General features: G+C 36.1%; 2 protein-coding genes and 2 pseudogenes across 4 annotated transcripts; 2 read left to right on the top strand and 2 right to left on the bottom strand.

The window, feature by feature from the left end:
• The first annotated feature begins 2,128 nt into the window (after nucleotides 1-2,128).
• LOC145611263 (transcription elongation factor 1 homolog) lies at nucleotides 2,129-6,845 on the top strand. The gene is made up of 5 exons (XM_081666575.1): nucleotides 2,129-2,276; nucleotides 4,301-4,428; nucleotides 5,598-5,668; nucleotides 6,337-6,358; nucleotides 6,441-6,845. The coding sequence occupies exons 2-5, from the start codon at nucleotides 4,319-4,321 to the stop codon at nucleotides 6,499-6,501; spliced, it is 264 nt and encodes an 87-aa protein (XP_081522701.1). The 5' UTR covers nucleotides 2,129-2,276; nucleotides 4,301-4,318; the 3' UTR covers nucleotides 6,502-6,845.
• A 12-nt stretch (nucleotides 6,846-6,857) lies between these two features.
• LOC145611049 (ABC transporter G family member 2 pseudogene) lies at nucleotides 6,858-8,228 on the bottom strand (annotated as a pseudogene).
• A 517-nt stretch (nucleotides 8,229-8,745) lies between these two features.
• LOC145612496 (putative pentatricopeptide repeat-containing protein At5g37570 pseudogene) lies at nucleotides 8,746-10,501 on the top strand (annotated as a pseudogene).
• Nucleotides 10,502-12,499: 1,998 nt separating this feature from the next.
• LOC145610291 (transcription factor VOZ1-like) lies at nucleotides 12,500-18,545 on the bottom strand. 3 transcript variants are annotated; one of them, XM_081665612.1, is made up of 5 exons: nucleotides 18,396-18,545; nucleotides 16,867-17,127; nucleotides 16,605-16,760; nucleotides 13,957-14,473; nucleotides 12,500-13,586 (listed from the first exon to the last, which is right to left on the bottom strand). In XM_081665612.1, the coding sequence occupies exons 2-5, from the start codon at nucleotides 17,092-17,094 to the stop codon at nucleotides 13,033-13,035; spliced, it is 1,455 nt and encodes a 484-aa protein (XP_081521738.1). In that variant the 5' UTR covers nucleotides 17,095-17,127; nucleotides 18,396-18,545; the 3' UTR covers nucleotides 12,500-13,032. The 3 variants fall into 3 exon arrangements, with proteins under 3 accessions (XP_081521738.1, XP_081521740.1, XP_081521739.1); XM_081665614.1 differs by having other exon boundaries at nucleotides 16,867-17,150; nucleotides 18,396-18,536; XM_081665613.1 differs by lacking the exon at nucleotides 18,396-18,545 and adding an exon at nucleotides 18,219-18,371.
• Nucleotides 18,546-19,537: the final 992 nt, after the last annotated feature.

Raw genomic sequence — 19,537 nt, 5'->3', positions numbered from 1 at the left:
CAAGGAATGAAATGAAAATACCTAAAATGTTATATGTTGTTTGTTTTAAAAACAAAGGGAATGAGACCCACCATACCACCACACAACCACCAGAAGCCTTCACTCTCCAGCGTTTCCAGCCACCAAACCACTCGCCACACCTCCCTCGCCATTCGCCTCCCTTCTCCGGCCATCCCCGCCCCTTGCAACACCTCCCCTCAGCCCCCCCCCCCCCCCCCCCCCCCCCCGAAAAAAACCCTAGAAACCAATCGAAATGAACTTCACTTATCGAAATAAGGCAGCGATGGGGGAGAAGCGAAAACCTCCGACGAGGGTTGAGGGAGGTGCAAACATGGACAACGAGTTCCGACGAGGGGTCTAGGAAGATTTTCAATCGAAATTGACCTTCACTTAATTGAAACAGGCAGTGATGGGGGAGGTGCAACAACCTCCGACGAGGGTTAAGGGAGATGTGAACATGGCCAGCGACTTCCGACGAGGGTCTAGGAAGATTTTCAAGGTCGGGGAGTGGTAGAGGAGGGACGACGACGGCCAGAGTTATGTTTTTGCGGGGAGAAGACAAGCGGCGAGGCTCGGTGGAGGGGCGGCGAGGATCGGGGGAGGGTCGGCGAAGGTCAGGGGAGGAAGGTGGTTGGGTTTTCCGGTGGTGTGGGTAGGTAGGTAGATGGTGATGAAGTGGTGTGGTGGTGGTGGGGAATGGGAATGGAAATACCTAGGGGGGAGGGAATGAACTTAAGAGGGATTTGGGGGGAATGGAGGAGGTAAAGGGAATGAAAAAAAGCGACTAACAAACAACAACCAACGGAATCAGGGTGGTTGATTCCCTTTCCCTTTGATGATTACCCCCAACCAAACGGCCCCTTAGTGGAAAAGGTAACTTTCATTAAAAGTTAATTATATTAACTTTTGAAAATTAAAAGTAGTGGTTTATAATTTTTTTTGTACTTTAGGTCATGTCTAGCAATATAATTGTTGATGTAGCTGTTAACAATTTACAAGCTATAAATTATGAATATAGATAATTAGATTTCAAGTTAATAAATTTTTTCCCTTACTATCCTTATTATGAATTTATGACCTCTGTTTTTTTTTTTGGAGTCATATAAAATTATCTAGTTAATTCGTATCATAAGTGATATGTACTCTCTCCATACTTTTTTTTTTTTTTTTTTTTTTTTTTGAGGAAAACTAGATGGTGCCTTATATTATTAATTTATCCATAAGAAACTCCCTCCATACTTTAATACAGTGAGATTAGTCACCTAATCAATAAAAGGAGGTATATTTAGTAGATTTTTTTTTTTTTTTTTTTTTTTGGGGGGGGGGGGGCTTTCCGGAGGTAAAGTGAAATTGTCCAAGGACATGAATTTTACTAAAGAGTATGATTTGTGTTAGATAAGTGAGGATATATAATAAAAAATTAGTTAATATTAATATGAAGTAAAAGTAGAAAAATTGCGAGTGTAAATATAAAACTCGAGAATTTAATAAAATCGAAGGAAGTATCCCATAAACGTGAAGCTCCAAAAAAATTAAATGCAAGTATACACATAGACATAGAAAAAGGAGTATTTGAAATAACTTATTATGTAAATGAAAAATCAAGTGTCCCGTAATATTTAGTTTAGTGGTAAGAATTATTTTCTAACAATCATGAGGTGGGATTCTTTTATTTTCCACCAATCAAAGGGACTTTTCTGTGTTTTCGAGCCGACTTGTTTTGTGAGAGGCTCCAATTTGATAAGACTTTTTTTGCTTTAATAAAAAAAACCGAGGAAAAAAACCAATTAATAACGAACCAAATAAAACTTGATAAGATTCTTATCATAGATCCTATTCTACACGTGTGCATTATATACATGGCGGTCATAGCGATGTAACTAAAAAAAATTTGGAGGGAGTAAAAAAGCGCAAAAGTTAAGATTTGATTGATTATTTTAAAATTTCGTTACCTTACAAATTAATAAAATAAATACAAACCGTTGATAATATTTAGATTTGGTGGTTCACAATATATGCGTATGATTAATCTTCCTCTTCTTGTTTAACATCGTTTTTTATTTTAAGTTTGATAATTTTTATTTTTATTTTTTTGAAAAAAACCAAAAAACAGAAAACCAATACCGAATGGATCCTTATGTATTCGGTTTTTTTACCTCTTTAAATAACTGCAAACCAGCCCCGCTCTTTCTCTCTCCTCCATTGAAACGCGTACTCCGAATTCTCCATTAGAGCGCCTTCAGAGCTTTCTCTCCTCCGTTGAAGCAATTTCTGAGGTAAAATATCTTATTCTTGATCAAATTACTGAATATCAATTTTCTTATCTAGGGTTTATCGTTGATTTAATTCTCAATATAGTCAATTTAGGGTTTTTCTAAGGTGGATTCTTTAACTATTGATTCTAATTACTCAAGTTATGAAAGATTATAACGCTCGAATTTGTTGCTTGAATCATTCTTTGTGCATTTTTCGTTGATATTCTTTAGCAAGAAGAATTTTATGTGATTGTTCTAGCCTAATATGGTTTTTGAGAGTTTGAAACAAATTTGATTGCCAGTTTGTTGATTGTTCTTGCCTAATTGAGTAAACAAGATGAACCCTTTAACTAATTTGACTTGTGCTTTGTTGTTTATCAACGAAATTGTGTTTTGTGTCACTTTAATGGTCTTGTAACTCTTGTTAGACTAAAACCTTGTTTTGATTGTTCTTTGTTGGGTCGGTGTGGTATAGATCTGTTATGATACTTATGAACGTTGTTCTTCGTCGTCTTTCTCTCTCAAATTACAATTATGAATAATTCGAAGCGAAAATATGCCGAATCTATCTTCCATATCTTAAACCAGTCAGATTCTCATCCACAACTTTTCTTGGTATGAAGGGGTTCATATTCCTTTGAATTGATTAGGATGAAAGTACTACTTTTAAATTTTGGCAACAATCAATGTGTAATGCTTGTTATTTTTGACGATTCATTTTTTTTTGGAAAAACATTTGCTCGCTTGTTTTAATTTTCGAAATCTCTAAATATGTAGAAAAGACCGACTTCAAAAAATAAAAGTTGTATTTTAGTTTTCATGATTTTTATTTAAATCTGATTGGTTAAAGCTTATGAAATGTTACATTTGATTGGTTACTTGTAATGGTATTGGATTAATGAAATGGCAATTAAATCCTAGCTCAGTCGCATGCTCACCGCAATTATGGTTTATACACCCCCCCCCCCCCCCCCCAAAAAAAAATGTACTTTAATGCTAGATTCTTAAGATTCTTATTTTACGTTATTGATTCCATATGGGACTAAAATATGGAAACGGAGGGAGTAACTATTTTGTGTCGCTTTCTTTCCAATATAACTGCCATCCAGAAGGTTGTGCTTTAATGGAAATGTTATCGGAAAAAGATTACACCGTGTGAAAGCATAGACCAAAACACTACTTCTTATTTTCTTCAGTTGCTTTGAATGATTTAGCTTTACAATTTCCTACATAAGAATTCATATACTATCTTTTTTATCTTTCAAAAAGGCTTTATAAGCGCCAACCTCTTTTTATTTCAAACCTTTAGTGTGGACTGTGGAGCAAGTGGAACAATGTTTTTAGTTATAAAGGCTGTAGATAGACTAGATTTACTGACTTTTTTCTCATGGATGAATTCTTTTATTGATTCAATATGTGCACCTGAACAAATTCTCCAAGTATTTTATGATAAGCTAAGGTTGATGATAATGACTAAAATGATGATTGGTATCACCTTGAATTATTATTGATGTCATTAAAGCTTTATTACATCACCGGTTTGCATAATTTGGAGACTATTGCTCTTGGTAAATGGTAATAGTATCCAATGGTCATCAATCCTCTGTGTGCCATGAGAACGAGCCAATCTCATTCTTGCAGTTCATCATACCTGGGTGCTCTTTGTCCACTTGTTCAGTCATGTCATACTATGTCAATTCATAAACTTTTCTGGTATCTTGTTTACTATAATCCTTGTATAATCTTTTGTGTGTGTGTGTGTGTGTGTGTGTGTGTGTATTTTCCCTGTATGCACATTCTATGGGTTTTCTGTTTCTGTAGCATTTATTGCTTTCTTTGTCTTTTTTGAGGGTTGTATTGTGTACGATTGGCCACATGGGACATACTTTTCATTTATGTGTTTTCTAAACTGTGATTCACTCTGTCAGTCAGTTTAATGGAGTACAAAGTTCATGCATTTCTTTCATAAAGGGGTTTAAGATGTATTTTCTTTTGCATTGTCAATTACTTTTGTTATGTGTCTTGTCTTGACTGTTCTTTTTCAGTGTTGTTAGCCTCACGATATGGGGAAGAGAAAGTCAAGAGCTAAGCCTCCTCCAAAGAAGAGCATCAAACTTGATACTGTTTTTAGCTGCCCCTTCTGCAATCATGGGACTAGTGTAGAATGCCGCATGTAAGTATACTTTGCATCTGACTTATGTTTTTCTGTTTGAGTTCATGAATCTAAAGTGGAAGTTAGATTTGCCGATTAAGTCCTGTTAATCAATGATAACTGTGTAATTGCTTGTTTGGGTGACGTGGAAAAATATGAGAAGTTGAATTTCCTAGGAAGTGGAAATATGAGATGTTTGGTTTGAAAATATATTGGAATTTATATTGTCTATGAAGTTCTACTTTACACAAATTGAAGAAAGTGGCAAGTGGAATGTTTAGTGTGTAGTTGGATTTTCTATGTTGCTCAAACTCTTCATTTTACCTCAAATGCCTGTTCAAGAATCCTTGACACGCTTACATGGGTATGAACACTTAACACTTAACTTTGGCTAATAAGAATATTTTTAAAAAGCGAAGTATGTCGCTTTGGACATGCACCTAAGCCTGTAAAGTATCCAAGGAAAATAGCAAATCAAATGAGGCAAATTAGTATACTTCCTTGGAAATGTATTTGAGTATATCCTATGGGCAAACAAACATCCTAGGAAACGGTACTTCCTGATTTCCTATGTTCTAACCAAACACCCATAAAGTTGCATTAGGCTTCATTAGTTAACAAATTAATTTTTGTCTTAGTCCAAATTTGTAGGAAGTAATAAAGGATAGAACTATAAGACCCAAGAAGTTGACAGTTTGACATGTTAACACCCATATGCTTACTATATGACAGTTTTGCACTGCTCACGAGTTAAAATTTGATCCCAGCTAAACAAAAGCTCACAAACTGAAACTATTATCTTGAAAGATCTGTTAGCCTGTTTCCTTCCAAATGCATTACCAAATCGCCTACAGAGCTGAGCCCTTTTCCAAACTTCAGCAAACCCACTTTCATCCTTCTTATCCAATCAACAATAAATCTAGCACATCTTTTCACCGAACAAGGTTGAAATGATATCACTTTTTAAGCAATTAAAACCCTGCCTAGAGGAAATAATGAAATTAACATGAACGGAGAGTGAATAATGAATTTGACACAGCTATGTTCTAACCTTACCACGAGTCCACGACTATTTCTTTCTTCTTTGTGTTGTTTAGATCTTACTGTATTCATGAAGAATTTTTTATATAAAAGCAGTGTTATTGGGCTAAATTTTGAGCTGACATTTTATTACTTAACCTGATTTCTAGTGATATGAAGAACTTGATAGGCGAAGCCCAATGCAGGATCTGTCAAGAGAGCTTCAGCACTTCAATTACAGGTACTTTTCTGAGCTTTACTAATCGATCATCAACTCGCTCTACATGCTGTCTGGCTTTGCATGATTTAATTACATGCAACCGTAATTATATTAGAGAATTTTGCTTGTCATTGGGTTCATTTTGAAATGATGAACAAGATCATATTTCAGCTAGTATTAATTCTGGACATCTTAGTGGGTTTGTAAACTGTTTGTTTGCTTTTTTTATTTATTTTTATTATTACTATTACTTTATGAAACCCATTTCTTTTTCCATAGTAGCGAGATTTTCCTGCCATTGGGATGATTGTGATTTGGTGATCAATGAATAAAATTTACCTAGTGGAACTGGTATTTGAATAATTTTTTATCTGGTCTCATGTTGGTAGATTAGTTGATTGTCCACCCAAAAGAAAAAAAACCCCAAACCTCTTATCATGGAAAACAGTCTTCCTCTACTTGCTCTATTTCTCTAACCTCACTTTCCTTCCCTGCTAATCTGCTATGGCAAACGAGGTTGATTTTTTGCTTGTTATATTGGCATATTAAAGCTGATGCTGATGCTAATGCTAGTACTGTCCATTGCAAATTTTGGGTTCAATTTCCGTCTACTATTGTTTGTGTATAATTCGTGAGGATTTGAGTTTATCTGATTTTATTTTTTGTTCCTTTCCTTTTGTTTTTCGCAGCTCTGACTGAACCGGTTGACATGTAAGTCTGACTTACCCAATATCTTGTGAGTTCTACTGTCTATTATATTCTCTTTATCTTTACATTACTTTTGGATTTACAGATACAGCGAGTGGATTGACGAGTGTGAGCGAGTCAATACTGTGGAAGATGATGCTGAATAATAAGATTACAAAGGGCAAGAAGGCTGTTGTTCTGTCCAATGAAATAATCGTCCCTTGCCCATTGTTTATGCTATGGATGTGCTGGATTAGTGGAACCATATGTCTCTAACTACTAAAATGTGGACTGTATGTAAACTTTGTATTATGGGAAATTCAGCATTTCAATGTTCAGTGACTGGTAGATCTTAGGTGCAGCAACTGGTTTGTCCTTGTAAGTTGTAATATATGCCATCTTGGTAGCTTGCTTTCTGAATGTAACACAATTATAATACTGATCAGCCTAGAATACTCTGAAGTCTGAACTAGAATGTTTGGCCTTATTTAAACTTTTTATCAGCCTAGAATACTCTGAAGTATTATCTAGAATGTGTTGGTGAATCATCTAACCTCCAAAAGACGGTAGCTAGCATTGCACCAGCAAGGACCACTGCACCAAATCAAAACCTGAATGATTTAGGCATTCTTTTTGGGTTGAGCAATGATCTTTTTGCGAGCACATAGGTCTCAACCCAAATTGGATTGTAAAACTCATGAACCATTATACTTGATAATGTTGACAATTTGCCTTTTGAAATCCTTGCATTTACTGCATCAGTGAAAGACAAGGCTGATAAATCAGTGGCAAGCTCTGGATGATTATTATTATCCTTACAATTATCCGTCTTTTGGTAAGAGTTGTTGAATTCCACCAAACTTGTGACACCACCAGCAGAATTCGAGCTCGGAGATGAGATCAAGAGCAAACTCGGCCTTGTTTACAATTTCTGAAATCGAGTGATTACATGCTGCAAAAAACTCTGTGATACCTGAAGGCGATCCACAATAGTCTGTTTGTCCTTCAGAAAGAATGATCAGATAATCCATGATGCTTAAAAGCCGAGAACTAGGCTGATGTACTGATAAGATCACAACGCTCCCCCTTCGAGCAATGTCCTGCAGAACACAGGCCACTGAGTAGGCTCATCTAACAGCAAGATAGCTGGATCGCGAATGATTTCAATGCCTATTGAAACCCGTTTCCTTTCACCTCCAGAGATTCCTCTATGCTCATCATCTCCAATCACTGTCTAAGCAGCCTGCCTTAGACTGAGCTGGTTGATTAGTCCTTGAACTCTCGCTTCGACATTGAGAGGCTTCTTGGCAGGCAAAGCTCTGCAGAATACATAAAAGTCTCCTCTACTGTTAGCCCTGAAAATATCAGAACATCCTGCACATAAGCTGATTTTGATTTCAGAATGTTGGCATTAGACCTCAAAACTTCTTGTCCATTTAAAGTTACTGACCCTTTTAATCTTTCCTTCAATATTCGACCCGCCAAAGCATCAATTAAGGTTGATTTTCCAGACCCACTAGCACCCAAAACTGCCATGATTTGCCCCTCTTTCAGTTTCCCTGATATATCATTCAACAACAGCTTCTCTTCACAGTCATTTCTTGAAGCATTTCTACAATAAACATGTGTTAGTTTTGGGTGTATTTTGGTGCTGTATCTTAGGCTTTGGAATGCAAGTACAAATGGGTTTAATGGTATTGTTGTGATTTCAGCATCATAAGGGTTTACTTGACTACCATCACATTCAAGACGTTAACTAGGTTTACAAATATTGTACTTTTTATATCTTACATGATGGTGATGAAATTGACAGATCTTTGTGCAAAACTGCTACTCCCTTCGTTTTTATTAAAGCGCCCTAGTTTGACTTTGAAGCCATTCACATACACCGCATTAACTAATGTTTATGCTTTATACATAAGATAAAATATAACCAATGAGTACTTGTTAGAACTTAGAACCATCTCAATGCATAGTTTTTCAAATATCAAATTTTTGTACAGAGATGGAGGGAGTAATCCATACTTACTGATAATTAAAGATATCATTAGTTAAAGTTGTGCATTGACAAGTGTGTCAGTCAAAGTGGGGCACTTCAATTGTCTTCAAATACTCCATCTATTTCAAAATAACCGACACAGTTAAATTTTACACACACGTCGATGCGACAGTTTAACCTTACTAGTTAATACCAATTCCTATCTAACCATTTATTTGACAAAAGCAATAGTTTATAGCCCCTTTAAGCCATCAACAGTTTAAGTTTATACTGATCATTCTCATGGGGCAAACAGAAGACTTGTAGAACAAGAAGAAGAAGAAGAAAATGAGCGAATTCAAACAAGTGCATTGACAAACATCCATTGAGAAAATGCCCAAAACATCGAATTTCAAATTCCTACGAATAATCAATGAAGCATCAATTACCTGCATCATCTCCCCCAATAATCACCCTTTTGAAATCCTGCAACACTCTTCGATGTTTCGAGCAAATCCACGTTCAAATCATTCAAAAGGGTCTTGAACATGACAATTACTTGATTTCCAGCTTCATTTCACGTTGCTGTACATCTTTCTCTCTCCTCCGATATGCAACGAGTGTGTTCAACTCTGTATCATGCGCCAACACTTGTCTTTGGAACTCCCTGTTAAAGGGTCACTGTAATTACTCTTCTTTGTCATCTTCTCTTTCTGTGTTTTCCGCCATGAGAGCTTCTTCTGAAGGTGCTCCAGATAAGTACACTTTCCCGCCATTGATGAAGTGTTGTTCGAATGAATTGGATGCTTTTGTTGGGGTTGGGATTCATGGGTTGTTGATTAAATATGGGGTTCAGGATGATGTGTTTGTGGGTTCGAGTTTGGTTGATTTATATGGGAAATGTAGGTTGATTAGGGATGCCCAGAGAGTGTTTGATGAAATGTCTGTGAGAAATGTGGTTTCTTGGACTAGTTTGCTTGTTGGGTATGTTAATTCTGAGGATTTGCTTAATGCACGAAGAGTGTTTGATGTAATGCCCAAGAGAAATCAGGTTTCGTGGAATGCCATGATAAGTGGGTATGTAAAGCTCGGACAGTTAGATAGTGCTAGGAAATTGTTTGATGAATTGCCTTTCAAGAATGTGGTTTCGTACACGATGATGATTGATGGGTATGCTAAATGCGGCGACATGTCCTCCGCGAACTTCTTCTTTGAGCAGTGCTCAGTAAAGGATCTTGTCCTATGGTCAGCTTTGATATCAGGGTATGCACAGAATGGGCTTCCTTACGAGGCTGTGAAGTCTTTTCTAGAGATGAAGTTGAGCAATACTAGGCCAGATGAACATATAATGGTGAGTGTAATGTCCGCTTGTGCGCAAGTAGGGAATTTGAAACTTGCTAATGAGATTGATTCATACATGAACCGAAGCTCTTTTGATCTCAAACGTACGCATGTTGTTGCAGCATTAGTAGATATGAATGCGAAATGTGGTAACATGGAGAGAGCAAGGAGTTTGTTTGATAATATGCCTAAACGGGATTTAGTCTCATACTGCTCCATGATTCAAGGCCATGCTCTTCATGGTCAAGGACCAGAGGCTGTTAAATTATTCTATAACATGCTTTCTGAAGGGATAACGCCTGATGCTGTGGCCTTCACTGTCATCCTGACAGCCTGCAGCCATGCGGCACTGGTAGAGGAAGGTTACTGCTTATTTAGTATGATGAGTAAATATTCGATTACCCCCTCGCCTGACCATTATGCATGCATGATTGATCTTCTAGGTCGATCTGGCCATTTAGAAGCAGCCTATGATCTTCTTAAGTCATTACCAGTTGAGGCCCACGCTGAATGTTGGGGAGCACTTCTTGGGGCATGTAGATTGCATTTTGATACTGAATTGGCTGAAATAGTAGCCAATCAGCTACTTGAACTTGAGCCTCATAATGCAGGAAATTTTGTTTTGTTATCCAATGTCTATGCAGCAGCAGATCGTTGGTTGGATGTTTCTAATGTAAGGAACCAAATGGTTGATCGGGGACTAAATAAAATTCTTGGCCGTAGTTGGGTTTAGGGTCAAAAGGTTATTGGTAAGCTGGGTACTTCTTAGACCTCATCCACAGCAGGAGACTTTACCTTGTTGGATTTTTGCAACATTATATAATACCCTAGTCTTTCATCAAAGTTTTTGCTGTCATATCGAATTCCACTGATTGCTCACTGAAAGGATTTTGCTCCCTTTTCTGAAAGAACATGTGTGGTTGTGCACAAAGTGCCTCTCCTAGGCATAGAGCTGGGTATGTTGAAACTCTGTAGCCCATGACAGGTGACCTTTGTCACCTGTTGTTATGGAGCATTAGTCCTGCTATGTGGAAGACATTCTGGAACTTGCATGTGGGTCTAAGAGACAGTTGCAAAGTATGTACTATCACAAGTGCCTCTCCCTTGAGTTTCTATAACCACCATTAATACTTGAAAATTAACAATGCTAACTATTTTGATCTTGTTGCTAATCCTACTTTAGGCTTTCTTCAGTTAATCAATAACTTGATCTATGCTCTTATCCATCAGAAAATTTGTACTCGTTCAATGTTTTTGACCAATTTATGTTGACATTTTGGACTAAATAGGATGTTAAAAAAAGTTGTCTTTCCTGAAAAGTCACAAGTCCCAGTATATATATTAGCCATGGGGAGAAAGATAGAAGTGATTCGATGGTTGTAAAGTGTGTCATATTTTGGACAGAAAGAGTATGGTTTTGTCTTCTGATCTTGTTTGTATTACTAGTACCACTGCTGCAATCACTCAGATGTTATTGGCTGCGTTGGTGCATAATAATTGACAGCATTTGTTATTATGCAATTGAATGCAGATACTGATATCATTCAGAAGGAAACTGCCAGATTTAAAGAATATATGGTGCTTGCAGAATCTGCTATGTTGCTTCAGATGATGTAGAGCCGTAGAGGTAAATGGGCTTCAGTGTTCTATTCCAGCAGATTGAAAACTGAGTGTATAATGTCATACCCTCGAAGACTAAAATCTGAAGCATCAACAGCATACCAACTCAGGGTCAGCCATGGTTTTTTCACATTTTTGTGTAGTTTAGTGTATAGGATTGTTATTGACTGACAAATTGATTTCCTTGTGCAACTATGGTATGGAATAAGATATGTGTAAGCTTGATTACCTATTTCTAGAAGAGAACATATTGGGCGCACCTCAGAGTTTAACTAATGCGACTTTAGGAGAAAAGGAATTCACCATCTATAAATCTCTACTGTCATTACATCACCCGAGTGCAGCTATTCTACGAGCATGTGTTATAATTCGCCTTTAAAGAGCTAGCTTCAGTTTCTCTATACCACAGGATTTTGCTTGCCCCTTTAATAGTGTGGTTGTAAAATGAAGAACCCCTTTCTCTTTCAATGAGATGAAGTCAGGAGACTTTTTCAAAAGTCATCCACCCACTAATGATGGTCACTAGCGAGATTGGAAATATAGTGCCTTTTGTTGGTAAATTGATAGCAGTGATTGCACAGACCACGCTTGTTAGTTGATTTTGAAAGGCATTTTTCCAATCAACAGTAGGAGTTGTAGGACAAAAGTGCAGTATTTTTTGGATTTGACCAAGTTCAATTCATTCTTAATTCGGTTTTAGGATTTTGACTTTAATTTAATCTGAATTGCCATCAACTCAAATTTGATATGATATAGATATATTCCGTAAATTTAAGTTTTATACTTCGTATAACAAATTTAATGTTGTGGTGTTATATATAAGCTCAAACATTGACGGTTGATCCATAAGCTTTAAATAAGTCAAAGATATAACATCGTGTTTCAAGTTTTAGGCGGATTAATTAATTATCCATAATAATCTAAGCAATTCGGTTTTTAGGATGTAAACACCCAAAATCCAATTTAAAGATCCAATTTTTGAAATGAAAAAAACAAGAAAAAAAAAATTAGAATTAATACTATTCAAATGAGTCATTCGATTAGGATTGGATTTGATTCAAATAACTTTCAACCCTAATCACTTTCGTCTAAAATAAATTGGATAAAACCGTCAGATTCACTGATTTGTTGAAACATTGTGCATATTTAGCTCATTGTAATACTCATTTTCATTAAAAACAAATCAAGTATCCAAATTTTTTCTGTCACTAATTAGTACGAAGTGATCAGCAAAAATATAGGCATCTTCTAATATCCGAAGTTACAGCAAAATATCAAGGATCTCTTGTCATACATGACATGATAGGTTGTTTACATAGATGTGGGAGATGATGACAACGATTGAGAGTTGACATGTATCTCATCTCATAGACGAAAATGAAGTGCAACAGCAGCTAATACATAAATTTTTGTAGGACATTAAAAGCATCCGACGAGCAGTCTCCAAATCATGTAGAAACCAGCATAGAATGTACATCCACCTTACCAAATGTGATACCCTTCACTATAAAAGTAAACAGCAGCGATTTTTAAGCTGTTTGTAACCCCTCTTCATTTGTCAGATATACTCCAGCAATGACAAAAGCCATTGTCTATTTGTTTAGGCTAAAAACCACGATAAATTATATACAAGATCCCCAGATTTAAAAAATGAGGATCTCACCAATGTTATTGGAGACGATCAAAACCTAAAATGGAACTGTCAGTAGATGAACTAAACCCGCCAACTAGACATGTCAGAGATTGTTGCTCGCTCTCACTATTTCAGGAAGTAATCACCTATATTCTCCACAAGATACCCATATGGCGGGCCAACTCCATGATCAAATGTTTTATCTCCATTGATCAATTGATTTGGATCAGAGCGGAGATTTCCAACACCATCTTTGCTGTTAAACTTGGCCCTTCCTTTAAGTGGACGCCTGTTATCAAGCGGAAACTCAGCAGTCAGTCTACCCATCTGCTTTTGGAGCTCAGAAACAGTATCATTTGCTGTTTTCCCTCTAGGAGTTTTCTTACGATCCACCAACTTGAGTTCCAATCTATACAGTGCACACACATCACACTTGTTGATCTCGTACTCATAAAGATGCCATTCATAGTTGTTCAGTGGTTGAGGATCCATATAATAAGATCTTTTCAGACCACTGAACTCATCCATAACTTGCTTTCTCGACTCATGCCACCCTCGGCCACTGTAATCTGGTAATGATCTCTGCTTTCTGTTTCCACTCTCAAATGCTCTTCGAGGTTTGTCAAAGAAGAGCCACTCCCTAATAGTCTCCCCCTCAAGAACGGAGAGATCAAAAAGTTCTGCAATAATATGGAAAATACACGCTAAATGAACACAGTGCAAATGGGAAACGGAAAGATAATAACAAATCCATGAAAAAATAGGAACTATATGCCGTCCCACTAAGATTACCACACAATCTCTTAGTGATTAATAAAGGCTATCAACCATTAACAAAGTAGAATGTGATCTGAAGGGTAATTTGGGGGAACAATTTTGTTGAACCTTGACAAATGTGCCCATCAATGAAGTAGAGCGTGACCACAAAGGTAATTTGGGGAAATAATTTTGCTGAATCTTACAGTAGCAAATGCGATTTCTACTATGTGAAATTATGACAATTATTGAAAAAGGGGGTAACAGGTTGATAAGCAAGTAACAGAAACTTACCAGGGGCGTTCCAAGGGGACTTTGCAGTTGCTGCCCCCTCACATTCCGGAATGCCAACATCTTTTCCTTGTGCTTTTGCACTCAAAGCAGCAAAAAGCAAGCCATCCTTTAGGCCGATGCCTCCAGGACGTAAGACCGGAGTCATTCCAGGAGGGCCCTCATTCAGTGCAAGAGTAGCATGGAAGCTACTGCAGTAATCTAACCACCAGTCTGATCCTTGAGCAGGCCTAGGACAATCCCATAATGCACATTTTGGACCCAAAAAAGCAGCAGGTGGTGGGCATACATTTGGCAGAAATCCTGAAATTGGATGTGCATACAGAGCACTTACATCAACACCATTATATCCACTAAGATAATGATGCTCAAGGTCCACATGCAGATTAAATTGATTGTAATCCAGCTGATTAGCCATTTCCATATTAGTCGTTGTCAAACTGCGTAAACCAGGAGATCCTTTGCATTGATCAACTGATGAGAAATGTTGCTCCAGTGATCCAGGCTTGACTTCAGGGCCCTGTTAAAGTCAATTACCATATTAATTTCTAAACTTTTTATCAAGATTAGTTTAACTGTCACAGTTTAGAACAAGCTCTAAGAGAAATTAGAGATAATGATTATTTTTTTTTCAGTTTTTTATTTAAATGAATCATAAAACATGACTGATTTTAAAAAAAAAAACGAAAAAAGATGTTTTATTAAAAAGAAAAGAAAATCACTGAAATTAAAACACAGGCACAACTCAAAGGACTTCATTTACAAATTAAATATTAGGGCTTTCACTCCAAAATCTAGATCTAAAATATATTCCTTTGTTTACACAAATGCCACAAATTATTAGTGAAATAGGTGTCAAAGGATCAGATCACACCATCCTGGGTTTGATTCATTCGCAGGTTCTAATCTTGTGTCAGATTGGGTGGACAGGAGAAACAGCCCTTTCCAATTATATAAGATAGAGGTTAATATTTTGCAGCTTTTCTCCATTCCTAAAAATATTATTCACTTTCTTGCAATTTCTTTTTGTTCCTCAGAATAGGATAGCATATCTTGAACATTCATTTTTTTTTTTTCGTCCTATCTAGCAAAGGTCCAACAGATTGCATAATATTTCATAGAAAAGGAGTGATACATAGTCAAGAAGTTCTCCTACACACATGTAACAGACTAACCTAAGAGGGGTAATATGGGGTATTCTAATAATGTTAGTTTGCTAGGTTAATAGTCCTTAGTATAAAGCCATTGTTGGAGAGTTGTGAGCTAAACTTGCAATTGGAGATTAATAGCCTTAAGTTATTAAACCTAACTTTTGCAATCCTTTTTCCATTATCAATCAAAATATAAAGCTTTCACCTTTATTAATCCTTAGTAATTTTATAATATACTTCACATTGGCATAATAAGTCAGCATTTGTTATCATGTGGTACAGGCAAGATACTACACCATAAGTAAAGGAGGGTTTATTAGGCCTGTATTTTGTTTTCCAAAAATCAGATATATCCATCACAAAGCTCATATAAATGAGGCTACGATCAACAGAAAGAACTTAGAGTTGGTTAGATTTCAAAATATATATTGGAAGTCCTCTACTCAAACCATACATTGTACCTGATAAACCTAAAAAAAGATCAAAACAGGAATGCAAAATTGAAGGTAACTGCAAAAGTCAATCAAGAAATAAATAAAATATGCACCAGCAATTCCATTCCCCACTACTGTTTGAGAGCTGTAACTCCCATGACTCGCAACATTTAAATCCAATAGTTCCAAAGTAATCATACAATTTGGGATGGGGAGAGTAACCTAAATTTGACATCTCTAATACAACAATGGGGTTTGGTTGATTAGAGGTGAATATTAAAAAATAAATAAATAACTGATTAGAAAATAACAACAAAATAAAGTTGTTTAAAAATGAAGAAAAGATGTAATGGGACTTTTATTTAGGGACAAGATTTTTGGGTGAAACCATGAATTGAGACCTTTATTTTAGAACAGAGGGAGTAGAACAAAAGCCAAGGAGTTTCCAAAAGTCAGGTGAGTGTCTGCTGATATGATCTCTCTAATGCAAAGGTAACCCAGATCTTTGAGCCTTGTCTAGGGAGTTATTATTCTTTTGAGAAATGAGAGAAGAGAATTCATGCATTCACATGCTGATGAACTTAAAACATGCACAAAGCTAACTCAACAAGGTTGCACTATGTAGCCTCAATCATATCCCAACTTCTTTCACTAACATTCATGAGAAGCCTCCTGGTGCATAAAGGATTGACAACAGCTATGGCATACTAATTACTCATGTCACACTTCTTCTACCAGAGGTGGGAAGCTAGGTGCAAAGCAGAGCCATTTTATTCAAGTTTTTGCTTTCAAGTATGTCTTAGGTTTCCTCTATCCCTGCATCTTGTGTCATTTCTAGAAGTGCCAAACACGGATCTCTATGACATTATGTGACACTGAATGCCTACGCAACATTTGTAAAATAATCAAAATATGTTAGACTAAAGAATCCACAATGTGCAAGGTGAGATAGGTGTTCCTCACCAAAGCATATGCCACATAACAATTTGGCAGAGAAACGCAAATGCAAATTTCCTTAGTTTCCATATTATTGAGAACCATGAAAATGAAAGAGGAAGTAGACTACCTCTTGGAAGCCTATAGCATCTCCAGCTTGAAACTTTTGAACATCAGGTTCAGGCTTTGGCAGAGGAAGCTCAAATGGACTTGTAGCATCATCTTCTTCATCACAAAGGTGCAACAGCCGATAGATGTCCGAAGAGAATGTACCAAGACTATCGTTCTACAAGAAGCCATTTCAGTCATAATTGTCCATACTCCTTTTCTTCATCATAGAACATGCAGCACTAATAATAGGAAGTAAAGAAACAAATATATGAAATCCTCACTTGTACAGACGACGCAGGTGAGGGCTCATTAAGTTCAGATTTCCATTCACGTAACATTAGATAGACCTGCTCTTCAAGAACTGCAGCATCAAGTGTGCGGCTATCCTTCCTTGCTGACTGCAGATCTGAAAATATCATCTGAAGATCATCGACTCGATTCTTTGCTTTATCCTTAAAGAGCTGGTGTGATGCTGACTTGCAGCTGTTTCTCTTCAAACCCTTCCTCATTACCACTCTCACAATTCAAAGCAACCTATGTAGCTACAATAAAATAAAGAGCACAACTACAATCATGTCAGAAATATTAATGCAATATTACAAGACTTCACACTTGATAGCATGTCTAATGGTTTAGCCATAAGAGAATAATACAGTACAGATCCTGCAACAGATCAATTCAACAGAACACAATTGATTCAGAACGAAACTTATCAGAAATTGAAAATGGTATCCTCTAGTTCTAAGCTTCCAACTACCAACGCCCTCTCAAGAACAGTACAAAGCAGCTTTCACAGGTGAAATATGCTAATACGACATCATTTGGTTTAATAACCCTACACAATTTGATATCTTATCCCCATCCGGCCATCCCCCATCTCTCTTGGGAAGCGGAATCTATACAACAATACGAAGTACTAGTTATTGTTCCATACCAAACTCAATCCATGAGATGTCTATTCATTAAGAAAACACAGAAGCCCACAAAATTATTCCCTCACGAACTACGATCCAATGGCATCAAAATCAAAATATTTAGAGCACACTCAGAAAGCAAATAATTTCACTTCTGATCCTAAACCCTCATAAAACACCACAATTGAACTCCGAAACAACACTTCCACTTCAGTGAACAATCCAATCATACACAAACTTCTCCAAACAAATACATAAATCATCATAAACAAAAGCCAAATTGTGATTTCAAATTCACTACAAAAACAACAGTAGAGCACTAATCACACCTGAAATTCTCCAAACGATAAATGATCTTAAACACAAACCCAATTGATAGTTTCACTTTTTTAGGTCCAATCACACCCAAATTTCTCCAAACAATCATACATATGATCTTAACACAAAAACCAATTAAGAATAAAATAAAACAATTCCAATCACACCCAAATTTCCCCCAACAATCACACATGATCCTAACACAAAACCCATCTGAGAATCAAATGAAACAACTCCAATCATACCCAAGTTCTCCCAACAATCATATAAATGATCTTAAACACATACACCCAATTAAGAACTAGGGTTCAAAAGGACAAATAAGCACCAAAGTTTAAAATAAATCAGGAACTAAATACATTAAAGTATCATCATAAAATCAAAGAGATAACAAAACTTACAGAAAATCAGGATGTAAAACCTCAAAAAAACTAAATGGGTATCAACAAAAATGGATGCAGTACACAAACAAACAAGATATGTAAAGGGGTCAAAAAAGATTAAAAATTGCAAGTGATAATCTTGAATATTAAGAAAAAAAACATGGGGTTGAAATAAAATGAAAAGTAGATGCTCACCCAGAATAAATGAGAGGTCGATCGCCAAAAATGAGAATCGAGAAAGTGTGAGCACTGAGATGGCAGTAGAAGGAAGAGGAGAGAGAAAGAGAAAGAGAGAGTGAAGGTTGGTTAAGTAGAGAGAGAAGAGAAGCAAAATTCTGTAGGCAATTACAGATTCTTTGGGCACTCGTATAAATGCGGGGGTCCAACAAACCATGTATGAACGCGGTAAAATGATGTGAATTCAAGGATAGAATGTCTTTTTTTCTCTCTTTTATTGGAAAATGGAAACTAGGAAGTAATATTTTTGTCATGCTAATGCGCACTTCTCAAAATGTACCAACAAGGTATTACTCTATTAACGAGTGTTTGGATTAATTGGTAAGGGAGTTGTTTCATCTTTGTCAAAGGTTTAAGTTTTGCTCTCGGTTTTACCCATTATCTTCTATCTAGGTCGGTAATAGTTTATCGCCTAACTAAGCACTAGGTACCTGCACAATTAGTTGCCTTCAGGGTTGTGTCCTAGGATAACCACTTCGATTAAAGTCATTATTGATTTAATATGGTTAAAAAAATAATTTGAGAGTGTTTAAGCTTAAAATATTGTACCTTTAAATTATAATATTTCTATTCATCCACAAGTAAGAATTTACTAAACTTATATTATTTCTGTTAAATTTAAATTATTTTGCTGATTAAAACATATAATACCAATATTATATTTTTTATTTTAAGTTACTGATTTATACTGACCATAACTTAGCTTTGCTGAACATAACTTATTTTTAATTTTAATTATTTTTTAACTGCACTTAAATTATTAAGACATCATACCATAAAGTGGGTCTCAAATTTACAACATAATAATTACGAAGTACTTGTATATTATTTGACTGAGTGTGAAGCACAAAGTAAGTTGTTTAATTTTTCTTTGTTGATAATATATATACAAGTATTTTTTTTCCAAGTTTTACCTTTTTGATCAAATTGAATTCATTTTAATACAACTACAATTTTATTTTAATTATCAATCTAATTAATAAAAAATATTTGAAAAAATTATTTATTTTATAAATATGTGAATTGTGTGACGTAAAATTGATTTACTGGTGCTAACATATTTATCTTAACATAATCTTTGATACTCGCCTAAATCCAAA

The sequence above is a fragment of the Chenopodium album genome, chromosome 24 (assembly GCF_948465745.1).
Source record: "Chenopodium album chromosome 24, dcCheAlbu1.1, whole genome shotgun sequence".
In the NCBI taxonomy this organism is placed as follows: domain Eukaryota; kingdom Viridiplantae; phylum Streptophyta; class Magnoliopsida; order Caryophyllales; family Amaranthaceae; genus Chenopodium; species Chenopodium album.
Note: the sequence above shows the minus strand (reverse complement) of the source record. Positions and strands in the feature narration are given on the sequence as shown.